The sequence below is a fragment of the Brachyistius frenatus genome, unplaced genomic scaffold, assembly GCF_029030835.1.
Source record: "Brachyistius frenatus isolate BFR_SWC_R1_liver_20210118 unplaced genomic scaffold, ASM2903083v1 Contig_77, whole genome shotgun sequence".
In the NCBI taxonomy this organism is placed as follows: domain Eukaryota; kingdom Metazoa; phylum Chordata; class Actinopteri; family Embiotocidae; genus Brachyistius; species Brachyistius frenatus.
In genome coordinates, this window is record NW_027210676.1 from 696,184 (window position 1) to 709,816 (window position 13,633).

A 13,633-nucleotide genomic window follows, 5' to 3' on the forward strand; every position below is an offset into this window, starting at 1 on the left:
CTGAGAATCTGTGCTGCATACCTTGTTATTGAATATAAAAAAAATAAAAACATATTTTGCTATACTGTATGGCTTTTTGAGAATGCAGCAGCTTACTTTGATCCATGGGGATCATAAGACACCCAGATGTTACTGATGGCTGGTAAATTATAACAAATGATGTAACAACATCAAAAACGTTTTTAGCCAAAAAAGCAAAAAGATATATATATTTTTTTTTACAAAATAAATAGCCTCTGTATTCAGAAATAGTGAAAAAGATTCCTTACAATTATCTCCGAGTCTAATGTGTTGTCTTCAAGTTGCTTGTTTTGTCTGACCACCAAAAATAAAAGAGAGTCAGACAAATACAGCATCACATCTGAAAAACTGAAACCAGATAAACACAAAAGAAATCTCGGAGACATCGATGATATCTCCTTCCAATTCAGATGTACTAAATTAGTAATATAAAACCTTTCATACCTCCCTACACACATTTGAACAGTGTTTTTTGAAAGACCGATTTTATTTAGACTGTTGTATGTTTTATTATCCTATACATATCCCCTATTTAACTGTCAATCACGGCTTTCAAAACTGAACGAGCGAAAAGAAACAGAAAAAAACAGGTCATAACAAAAGGTGCTGTACTGTGGACATTTTTCCAATATATATCATAGCATTTCATTAACACTTGTCTGTCTGTGTGCATGTGTGCATTTGTCCATGTGTGTATCTCCGCCTATGCGTTCAAGCGTGTGGATATGTGTGTATGCGCTTGTTTGAGTGCGCCGAGATACATGATGCACCTGTGTTAAACAAATGACCCCTATGCCTGTGTGGGTTTTTCCCAGGTGTGGCTGATGCATGGATCATGTGGTGCAGTGTGCTCGGGGCCACATTGGCTCAATCGTCCTGGGATCATCTCTGAATGTGGCCCTGAATTTGCATTGAGTGAAGGAACGGTTCACTTCCTCAGCACAGCCTTCGACGCATCCGAGGCGCTGGGGAGGAGTGTGCCAGACCAGCCCCCTGCAGGCAGAATCAGGTGTTATCTGTCTGACTGGGGACACCACCATCAATCTTTCCTGTCCACTTTCCTTTGCCCAGAATCAAATCAGCATAGTGTAGTACATCTGCGCTGACAACATGCAGACAAGATAAGCAATCGACGATGTCAAAGTTTTGCCACATTTGCCTGATGTGTGTAAGGAGTACTGATAATGTATTTATCACTACATGCAACTGGTTTCGCCTTTCAGCTATCAAAGGATATTGTGATATATTGTGATTCCGCTTTTCTTTCTCTTAATTCCTCTTTTAATTTCTCAGGTTTTGCTCTCTCATCCATGCTCCATACAGCTGGAGGAGCAACAATCCAGATGTAACCTTGTTATAAGTCAACTAAAACCTTTTATGTACCAAAGCAAAATGCACCAGACAAACACCGATAAGCTTTTTTCAATCAAAAACTAAAAAAGATCCAAGTTCAATTTTTTTTAATTCTGAAAGTGACCGTCTCAAATATTTGGTCAGATATAAAAACAGCGCTTGGTGTAATTGATTCCACTTGTACTGCCTTTTACACACTTTTTTCTCATCTTTCAAAACACATTACCTTGGCTCTTCCTCAAGGTTCATTTTCATGCCCTATCATATTTTCCATTTATATGCTTCCACTTTTCATGTCAACAGAACACAAAACATTTCCTCCTACTGCAGCACGAATACAGCGATGTAGAGCCCTTGAAGGCTCTTGACTCAAAACACTCGACGTCTTTTCTTCACCGTAAACTGCCCTGAGTAAAAAAATGCAATCTGAAACAATACCAAATTTTTCAGAACTTATATGAGAAAAACTCTGCTATCTCCTCATGTCTGGACAATCTCCTTCCTGACATCAATCACTTCCCTGCCTCACTCAAAATTCAGCTGTTACGCTTTCAAACCTATTCAGACAGACAAAATAGCATCAGCCAACGTGCAGCTCTTTTCATTGGTTACTTATTAGATGAAGAATTGATCTGAAGATTTGGCCCTTGATTTTTTACAAGCACGGTGAAGTCTGGCCCCGAGCTATACTGCACACTTTAAATCCCTGTGTGAGCAAGCCTGCAGCCACAGAGTCTGCTTCTGGCTGGTGCACATGTTTCTGTACTTGAAACTAAAGATGACCAGGCAGGTAAGGATTTAATACTTTGGTATGGACCTGCATGGGAAAATTCTCATCATCTGTTAAACCACTTGAAAATCTGATTGATCTCCCATGTTTGATGTCTTTTTTCCAAATTGCTCAATAAACAATAAAGGCACGAAAGTAAAAAAAACAAGTGCAATTACTTGTAATTAATCTGTACGACAAGCATCAGTTTGTCACAAGGTGGTAGGGAGTTTAAAAAGCACCACAGCCCAGGGATAATCTGAAAATCAACCAAAAGATGCAGAAGAGAGCAGAAGGGGAAGAAGGAGGTGAAAAACCTCTGTTGACACCTGGTCTGTATGATAATCTGATTTTTGTATGATGGCTCAGAGTTTGAAAGGCACTTTGTCCAATTAGAAGTGTGCAGCAAATTTCCACCTGCCCCTGACAGAGATGAAGTGGCTCTTTCAGAAGACACTGTGGCACTGAGCCAGCAAAGAGAGCCCAAACACCGCAAGTGGAGCAAGCAGAAATTAATGAGCATCACAAGCCACACTTGTTTAACACAAGATGACATTGAATGAATATTCCCTCAGTAAGGCTGTTTCATACTATATTTCAATTACGCGAACAAACTTTCTACCCCTAAAAAGGCTGAATTATAATTATTTATGTAGGGACAGTAAGCTAATGAAAGCTTTGTATCAGCAGGAATTCAAAAAGTACATAATTTCTCATTTTAGAGGCTTTGGATTTGGACTTTTACATACCTGTAACTTTCTTCTTTTTTTTTTTTTAAAGGATCAGTGTGTAGGGTTTAGCATCTAGTGGTGAGGTTGCAGATTGCAGCCAGCTGAACACACCTCACCTAACCTTCCCCTTCCAAACGTGTAAGGGAATCCACAGGGGCTGTGAAGCTCATCACAAATGTAAAAGGCCCTCTCTAGAGCCAGTGCTGGGTTTGTCCCCTCTTAGTCACTGTAGACATATGGCGGTGCAACATGGTGCACTCTGTGGAAGAGGACCCACTCATTATGTAGATATGAAAGGCTCATTTTAAGTTAATAAACACACGATTTGGGGGTTGGTCATATTGCCCTAAAATAACGTCACAATATTTCAGCGATAACAAAAAATATGACGATGTGACAAAACTGTGAAAAGTTTGTTATTAATTTAAAAATAAGTGCTATAGTGTTATATGTTAGCATAAACGTCAAAGGCTGCCTTTACATATTCTATACACTGATGAAAACATAACTATTAATTATTACCATTTCAACCAATAGATCTGCCTAAATCCTACATGGTAAATTGTTAAAGTGCTGTCCTTAAACTAGCTATAACCCAAATAGTTTTTAGTATTGGCTGATGGCATTCAACTTTAAAAAAACTAAATAAAACAAAACTCCAGATTTGTACATTAACATAACTGAAAAGCAACTGAAATTGTATGCCGTAAGAAAATCTCAAGTTCTTGATAAGTTTGTAGGGCAGCATATAAGGAACATCTGCCATGACCAACCTCAGCCAAAGGTTTTAATCTTCCTATTTCTGTATGTCTATTTCGGTCTGTCACATAAAAATAGGGTTTTAACAACCCAGCATGGCGTTAATTATTGCCTCTTAAGCACTGCATTACTAAAATAAAGCTGCAAATATTGATTGATCAGACAGATGATATTTGTCAGTGAATAAGGATTCGAAAATCCTACATGGGGAAGAGTGACTCTGTCTTTCAATCATTGTCAGAAAGCAGCACAGCAGCTTTGACTGAGCCCCATCGTGCCACACTTTGTCTTTGTACGCCTCCTAAAGCAATCAATTCACAGACACATACAAGAACCAAATATTCATTAGTGACTTATTCATATTCAAAAGCTGCCTTTTGAAAGTAACAAAAGAGACAAATTGTCTTTGACAGGCACGTTACAATGATTCTGTGACATACTGCGTGAGGTAGGAACAATTGTGATCATATTCTATTATTTTATGAGTAAAGAGTTGTGTTCGTTGCTGCTGTCTGCCAGATGAGGACATTTCTATGAACAACTGGTTTATTTAACAAAGATTATAGTGTTACAATTCATTTGAAACTGACAAAATCTTACAAAATGAAACAAATACAAATGGCCTCTTTTATTGCACTAATTTCGACACTCAGATTTGCTTAAAAACACGCAAGGGTCAGTGAAACATCAGTGTTTGGAAAATACAATGATGAGTATGTTTCAATAAGACCAAGCTAATAGTTTCACACAGAGTGATTGAACATGATTAATTCTTACATGTATTGTTTAACTACTCCAGTCCACTGGCCCTTAGTAAATGGCAAAAAAAAAAAAAAAGAGAGAGAGATGGTCTTGATGTTAATAATTAGTTAGTTCTGCGCTCAAAAAAATTCTGTCCAACCTCACCAGATTTTAATCAAAGGCTGAAAATAGTAGCTGATTGTAATCGGCACTCAGAAGTCACCAGGGGTGTTTGAAGAGCCCGTCAAGCCTGCGAGTGGAGCTAATTCGATTAAGTGATGGCAGTACCTGGAGGGGACGGATCTGTATCTCTCCCTTTTTTATTTATGAGATTAAGTTGCGCTTGTTATTCCAATATAAATAATCAAGCCAACAGAAATGACATTGATTTTCAAGTTGTTTTATCTCCCATGTCTCCAAAAGTTTTTTGTTTATTTCAGGTGACAAATAAACTTTGTGAAGTCATTACCCTGGCATTACTGATGTAACGAACATAACGAGGGAGGATGTGATATATGTGCTTCGCCCTTCTCTTTGCTGTTACCTTACCTCATGTGAGAGAACCAAGGAAAAACAATGTTTATACATCAAAAATGGTTTGCTCTTGCAAGTCTTTTTTTCAATCTATACAATTTTAAGAAGAATTTGTGCAAATGAAAAGCGCTAACTTCATGTGGTGATGGTGCAGAGACTAAGAAAAGGTAAAAACACACATTCTCCAGACTGATGTTTTAACCATTCCTGTGACCACCTTCCCTATACTGCAGTATACTGAAAATACGCAAGAGCACATATTGTTAAATTACATTATTGCTCTTTGCAAAGAGGAGAGAACACGGATTAGTATATCTTGTTACCTTTTGTAGCTGCCGCTCTTCTTCTATGCTCGACAAGACAGGCTACAATTTGCGACAGATATTTCCATTTTTATGTTAGTCTGATGTCGTATTCCACCAGAGTCCTAAAAAGCAGGGTTGCGGTGAGGGCCATTTAACCTCCAGAAAGCAAGATAAATAACAGTTAAGAGGTTCTTGAGGTGCGCTGTTTGAATAACATACTTTAGATTTTACAACGTTACCTCTTCCTGTTTTAAAGGAGACACATGCACATAACGTCTGGGAGAACCTCCACAGCTGCAAGATCGACCTGTGCTCAACACATGCCAACATGTGCTCTGCAGCCAGCATGAAGAGGTAAAAAATACACTTTCTCTTGAGCGCGCAGACACTCAGTGGCTTTAGGTTCACATGACTTGACAGACCCGACGTGAAGCGGCATGATTGCATGTGTCCTGTACGATTTTTTTTTTTCAAAGCCAAAAGAATGATGGTTTGAAAGATACTTTAGGTCAAAGTTTCTGAGTGCCAGGATTTTCCATGCGAGAGGCTTACCTACCTTCTCGGGAGCTTTTTACCGTCCACAATAGTGGAGATGTAAAAGGCTTGGCGCAAGATGTGACATAAGAATTCCTCCGAGTGATCCTTTAGACCATTCGCACCAACTCTTTCCCTCCAGGCCTCTTCTAAGGGGCCCATTTCATATCAGAGAGGCACAGAGTAGCACGGAGCCAAGCACCACTAGTACTTAGGTCACAGTGTACCACATTAAATTTAGACTCCTTTAACACCCTCCAATAATGCATCTGGAGTATTTCCGGTCATAACTATTCAAAAATTTCTATCTAAGATACAAACTTCTGTAAATGGGCCATAGATCTGAGCTATCAGTCACCACTGGAGATTTCACATCAAATCTGGTGTCTGTCACCAGTTGAAATTTTCTCGCCAGCCCCACTTAAGCCACTGGTGATTCAAACTCCAAAATAAACTCTCCCAAAAGAATAAAACTTTCATAGTTGGGCTAGGTTAAGTTTCTAAACTTGTTTTAATTAATATTTCCTATTAGAGCTTTGACAGCATTACCTATGATGTACACCTAAAAAAAAAAACTGATTTACAAGTTATAAAAAATTAAGCTACACCAGAACATTTGTGGTTTTGCATTATTGTGGTTGTGTTTTAGTTTAAGTAGTTAGTTTGTCAGAGCCTTTCAACTTTTCTTCTGCATCTACAGTGTGTATCCTGAGCTGGGGAACAAACTGTTTTGTAATGTGCATGCGCCATTTAACAACTGGTACAACCAGTGCAATCCTGTGCTGATTAAAAGCACATGGACATCACTTGAACCTAGACAAATTGAATTTTCTGCATCATATCAAACAAAATATAGATGGTGGAAATGTTTACAAGTTGACATTAATGCAGAGTTCAGTCATATGAATGTTTATGGAGAGAATCATGAGTCAAGTGTAGAAGTTAAGCAATGGTATGCCTGCAAAGACTTAGCAACACAAGATACAAAAGATTAAATGCTCCAGTAATAATAATAATAATAATAATAATAATATTTTTAGAAATCTTAAACCCCTGCTAGTGCCTCCCAGAGATCAGAGTCATACACCACACTCACACACATTTTTTTCATACGCGATACTACTGAACCAATGTCCGTAATGTTGTAAACAGAAGAAGTAATGTAAAACAGTGCTAAACATGCTACTGTCCCAACTTTTTTGGGATGAGTTGCTGATATCAAATTCAAAATGAGCATATATTTTTCAGTTTCTCCATTTCAACACTTCATATGTTATCTTTGGTTTATTTGCAATTAAATATGGGTTTATAAGATTTGCAAATCATGGTTTTTTTTTTTTATTTACATTTTACACAGCACCCCAACTTCTTCGGAAACAGGGTTGTAAAATGTCACGAGAATTAATACTTGGCTACCAAGTCGATGCCAATTTTTTTTTTGAAAACATGACGGCACTTGTTTTTCTATGGTGGCAAAACTTATCAAAGGTACATAGATGTTGTAGGTACTGAACATACTTGACAATGACAATAACATGTGTAAAGTCAGTAGCAAATGCAGCCACAGCAACAGGTTGGCTGCGACTTCAGGGAAAAGAGTTGTGCATGGTGATATTTTTAGTTCGACAACCAAGAGCCAGACTGCAAAAGGTGTCACAGAGCCTTTTGAACAAGGATATAAACACCATAAAATTATCTCAGCACCTTAAAGACAGGCATGCGGATCAATTCACAGATTTTAGGAAGGTGAGTTTCAGTTGATAACTTTACATTAACACATTGTCAAGCGTTCATATCCTGAAATGTCATTATTTTATGTGAATTGGGACAGCTTCCTCTGATGAAACAATGCTCAATAAACTATGTTCATATTGGTTAAGGTTATCTTTTTAGGGTAATGAAGCGATAGCTCATAATATGAGCTGAATACTGCTCATTATGTAAAAACATCTGTTATAATACAATCAATGTGTGTGTGTTAGCACACGGTGTGCAGCAGTTTGTTTGTTTTTATATATAAGTGTTTATGTTGAATCACATTTATTTGATAAATAATTTTTGGTGTCAAACTTGGTATCAAGAATATCAGGAATTTCAACAGTACTGGTACCAACTACCTAATTATGGTATCATGACATCTCTAATGTGTTGTTAATTAGTACAGCAGGCTTTAATTCATTGCTGAAATCGGAAGCAGGTTAAGACAGCTCCAGAGCTCCGAGGACATGCTGACTGCCTGTGTGAGAATGAATGAATTCATCGAACTTATCAACTTGAGAAAAATTGGGGGGTTAGAAAATGTAATACCTATTAATCAGTTTATTTCATTAATTTCCAATCCCTCATTTTATACATATTCTTACTTACTATTTTAGACTGGCATAAAGAAACAAAGCCTCACACTTGACCTAACAAAATCTAAATCAATGCTCATCTAACTAATACTACTGATGTAATGCTGACAGTCGCAAACACTTTTTAGAGAACCACGCTGCAACTAAAACATAATTTGACCTTTGAAGCTCACAAGAACAGAAGACCTTTTTTCAAAGACAGTGGTGCCAAAGTCTAAACTAGAAACAGATGTCACCATCTATGCAGCAGCTCAGTGTACAGCTGAAGAAATACTGAAGAAGTAAGCTGATTGTTAACATTTAACAATGTAAAGTGCCTGACAGGTATCAATAAAAGAGTTCATGATATCATTACTTCACCCACATTTAAGAGTCAAAAATGCAAGAGGACAGAAACTTGATATTGTGTTATAGGCAGCCAGCCAGAAAAAAAGAGCCACATAATGGAGTTCCTCTCCTGGATCTGTCTGAGCTGAAGGTTCAGCTATAAGCCTATACCTGTATCTTCATGCTCTCTAGCGGGCAGAGAGCCCTAATTCATTGAATTTGAGAATGCCACAGCCACAATAATACTGCTGTGCACTCGAGTGCCATTCAAAATTCAATGCCAACTCCTGGCTAAAAACTTTTTTTTTTCAAAATACCTCTGCGTCCCTGCAACTCATCTGTCTTGTGTCAAAAGCAACTAAATAAATGCAGCCGCTCTCGCTGAGAGCTCTCATTTCGCATCTGGCTGCATGTGTACATTAGGAGAAGACTAAATAGTTTTTAGTTTGAATCACCTAAACTGCAGTGTCAAGTGAGACATTTATCCTACCACAAAAACCAACACTTAAAACAGATTTATTTGTCAAAAACATTGTAATGGGACAATCTACAATAACACTAAACATTGCGACATAATAGGAAGAGAGGTGGTATTTAGTCTGAAGATATCATGAGATTTCATTTAGATATGACACTGAGGCAAACTAATAAGCAGGACGCACTGTGATATTCTCCACTGCAGGAAACCACATCGAACTTCACCTGATGACAGCGTTCACATTTAAAAAGCAACATAATGTTATTTGTACTTTATGAGTTGCCTCTTTCTTGCCAAAGAAGGACAATGATTTGCAGATGATTTTCTGTCAGTGTAAATGAGAATAGCATTGTATTTGCATTTGTACAGTATAAAAAGACAACATAAAAGTCACTGACACACGCTGGAGTCTAATACTACACTATTAAAGACACACAAAAAACGCACACACATTTTTGACCCTCAAACTTGTTAAAAGAGAATCCAGACACCAGGAATCAGATCTGTGACTTCAAGAGCTTTCCTGAGCAATTGTGAGGTTTCAAACCTCTGCAGAGACCATCACCTTACATAACCAAGCCATTAATATTGATTGTTTCCAAATTTGCGAACGGAGAGATCTTGCAATATGAAAATAACACCCTTTCTTCTTTCCAGTAATGATATCCACAGCCCTTCAAGGCCTGTTCTCTGACCCACTCAAGTTTTAACAGCAGAGCTTCTGCTGAAGTAAGCCCTTTCTACTTAAAAGGTATTAGCACTCAGGGTTAAAACAGTAAACGCTCTGCATGCAGGATAAGAAATGTGCATCCTCAGAAAGTCTAATACAGCTGGTGTAAAGAGGGAAACTGCGCTTAAGCAAGTGTCTGACACCTTTCAGATGTTGGTTTCTGTGGCTGGCCTGAAAAGCCGGAATCTGCGTGTAGAGCTGTAATCCTAAAAAATGTCTTACAAGTCTGCAACGCTACTGTGGACCATAGATGGGTTTTTTTTGTTTTTTTTTTACAGTTTTAATGTTTAAGCAAGCCTGCACTCAACTGTGCCAATATAATACCCAGCTGCAGTTTCTTCTAAATAGAACATGTGTACTTTTACGTGAGCACTTTATTAAATAAAGCAATTAAGCCATTATTTCTTTATGAAAGCGAGCTTTTCTTCTGTGCTCCTGCATGATGAAGGCCATGAATATTTCTACATTATTACAACATAAAATATGTCCTTTGTGACAATGGTTAAAGGTCTTTTAAAACAACAGCAGAGATTAGAAAGCAGACCGCAACAGACTGGCGTTACAGTATGTAACACTACATCTATGTTACAGATGGCAATTTAATGATTCTAAAAGATTTTTAAAAAATGGCTTGCCCTTTCTTAACACACTCTTAAAAATCAATCAGCTCTGCCTGTATGACAGAATACACGAGGTGATCAGCTATAATACACATTAAGATTTGAACTACACAGTTAAACATGCGAGAATAAATAAACTCAGGAGACTACAGCCAGACAAATGTTGACTCACAAAAAGTTTTAAAAAGTTCTCAAAACTTTTCTTGAAACCTTCCAATGCTCTTACTCTCGAACTACTATCCTTATTTTTTGCAAAAACGTCCCCCCCAAAAAAAGTTTAATTGCAGAGAAACTCCTTTAAAAGTGCTGAGATTGCCCCACTGAAAATATTTTTTTCACCCATTCAACATTACATAACAGAGCAAAGGCGTTCATTTTCCTGTCTTTCTCTTTCCCAGACGCACTTTAATCCTGTGCATAAAAGGGTGGGGTGAATATGGGTCAGCAGGTTAGGAGAGTCTCAAAGTCAGACTTGTGAAAAAAGAAATCAATCCACGAAGCCTCCCAACTACCTGTCTTTGCCGGGCTATTACATAAGAGCTCTCAGGCTGTGCCAACCCACAAAGTCCCACAGTTTCCCTTCAGTGTTGTATAAAAACTGCGGTGCTTTTTATTTTTTTTTTTATTATTATTATTATTATTTTAACTAGATAATCGTGTTGCTATTGAGGTCTGGGTGAACTATTTTATACAGTGAAAAGATCTGCGATGATGATTTCTGCTGTCTGTTGCGCGGCTCGTCTGTTTATGGCTAAACCTGTTACATAACCAGCTTACATTCCACATTCACCATATCACACTCTAAATATACCCTTGCGCACAGGAAGAGTGCGCACACAAAAACCACCGTTCAGTAAATTAATTGTCACAGCTCCACCGCTCGCCTTTACTGCCGTGTATCGACACCAACTCTGCTTGTCAGGAATCAGCAGAGAAATCACTATTTCTTTGAACTTGGGTGAGCCCGGTTAGCCTGTACTGGAGACAGCCGAGAGGGGGTGTGGTTAAATACTGTCTTGTACTGTACAACATGGACGGGACGTGATGGATAAATCATGTAAAAAAAATAAAGAATAATAAGTCGTCCTCATGCAGCAAACCAGACAGACTTTTTAGCGGGCTAAATGGCAATGCCTTGTTTAGTTGTTTTTTTGGTTGTTTTTTTTATTGTCTGATCATGTGGGGCTTTATGGCCGCGAAAGGCGTGCAGCGCCTTCATGCTGACAGCGTTTGCTGGCACTAAACAAATTCCAGCAGCTGGGGCGTCTTTTTCATACACGAATAGCCTAAATGTGTTAGCTGGGGATGTAAAAAAAAATAATAAAAAAAAAAAAAAAAATCCAGCCAGACGGCGCTGTGTGCTGTGTAAGGCATGGTGGAGGACACGTCCCTACAAAGGAGAATGGGACTGATCGATAAACTGAGCCACAGTTTCTCAAAGTTCACTTTCGACACTTTGACAATATCGCGTCGGAGCGAGCCGGTCGGCCTGTTTTTGGAACGAGGAGAGTGTCCTGTTGATCAAGTCCGAGCTTCTGGATAATTGATTAATCTTGCAGTCAGAGTAAATGTGACATCTGTGACCGTATCACCCCCTATGATTTGAGCTGTCAGTAGAGCCTGAACACCAGCAACACACACCGAAGCACTAATTAAACCGAGCGGGCAAACGCCTCCGTGGTACTAAATAAAAAAAAAGCCCTGTCCCTGTGGTCGGGTGAATTTAGACAGTGTGCAGTTATTTGAGGACGCGATTTAATTCATTTTGAAGTTTGATTAAAACGTCCTCGATCGGTCTGTATTCTTCATCCAGTAAAAATGGAAATGCGGTACGCTTACCTCTGTTGGTGCTTGAACAGGTCTGCCTTCGAACCGGGGCTGGATGGTCCGCTTTCCGGAGCGTCTCCAGGTTTACCGGGGTTTCCCTGACCGGGGTAGCCGGCTCCGAGGCGCTGTTGCCCGGGTCGCTCGCAGGATCTGGAGGGGACTCCATGTTGAATTTCAGATTTACTGTTTAACTACCGCTAGTACTTCAAACTAATTCTATGCGATCTGTGAGCTCCGACACCACGTCTTGCTATGTAATTTAGACTAGAAGTAAGAAATGAGAAATGCGAGTGTGTCTGGAGGTGGGTGTGTAGGTTTGATTGTCCACTAGCAGCGCTAGTGAGAGCTCCAGTCATGCAAACTGAAAAGGGAGAGGTTGTCAATAGCCGAAGAATAGATGTAGGCCTGAAAGTAATCCATGTTGATCGACCCTGCGCAGTTTTACATGGGAATGGCAATATTTTTTATTTTATTAATGCCTAACCCTCTAGCAACAGTTTCGTATATCTGTGCATTATCTTATCATATTTTGAAAAAAATATAACACCACCTCTAGATTGCTGCTGAATTTAGAACTGGAAACTGTCCAGAATGGTCAAAATACATCATTATGGCTTGCAATTACATCAGTACACCATTGAAACCATATATGTGTGTATTAAACTGACAATAAATATTGTTTATGGAAAGCAGTGCTTTTTTTTTTTAGGTCATTATTTTTCTTAATTCACAGACTGAGAATCCCTCTGCATAATATTGTCACTTGCATTCTCATCGCCACATTTCTCAATATTTTTCACCATCAATAAAGTCTGCGTTTGCAAATTCGCTCAGAAGCTGCGGAGGTGCAGGACATATTCACTGCAAATTCCTTCACTGTGAATGCCCTCCCTGGCTGCAGCATATATACAGTCTGCTGGCTGCTCCCGGCCACAAAACTACTATAATGTGCAAGAATTCAAACAGGAATAGTCCGAGGACTTTTCATTATGTTCATCAACATCACCACCATTAACATCATCATCATCATCATCATCTCCACCATCCTGTGGGAGGAGCGGACTTGCATCTGTGAGTAGTCTGCCCGAGCTTGTTGAAAGGACTCTTCCTTTTCCTCGCAGAATAACCTGTGTCTCCGCACTGCCTGATAAAAGAGACGATTGACAGCAGTTTTGAGGCTGTAAGATGCGGTGCCGTGTACAGCTGGCATCAAACGTCACTCTGGCAACCGGCATCCGTGCCGCGCTTGTTGCGCAGAAATTACAAACACCATGCTTTCTGCATGTGATCAGCGGGCGAGCTGCGAGACGGAACCCCGCCTCTTCAAAGCGGTGCACGTGGACTTTGATATGGTCCTGCCCTCTCAGCACACAGACAGGCGGCTTATGGAAGTCGACCATAAAAAACGAGAACGTCTCAAATGTAATGTCTTCAAACACAACCGTGTTTCTGTAGTCTGTGTCTATACAATATTCATTACAAGGCCTTACTCAAACAACTGCCTTCATAAAAAATCATCAGCATGAATTTCAGTCCACAACTTCTCCCAG

At 39.1% G+C, this 13,633-nt stretch overlaps 1 protein-coding gene across 1 annotated transcript in view; it reads right to left on the reverse strand.

Annotated features, from left to right (window-relative positions):
* Positions 1-12,403, reverse strand: part of roraa (RAR-related orphan receptor A, paralog a) — a 172,380-nt gene extending 159,977 nt beyond the window's left edge. Inside the window, exon 1 of the mRNA XM_069708658.1 lies at positions 12,096-12,403. Within this exon, the coding sequence (XP_069564759.1) occupies positions 12,096-12,249 (154 nt within the window). The 5' untranslated portion in view covers positions 12,250-12,403. The remainder of the gene's footprint in view (positions 1-12,095) is intronic.
* Positions 12,404-13,633: the final 1,230 nt, after the last annotated feature.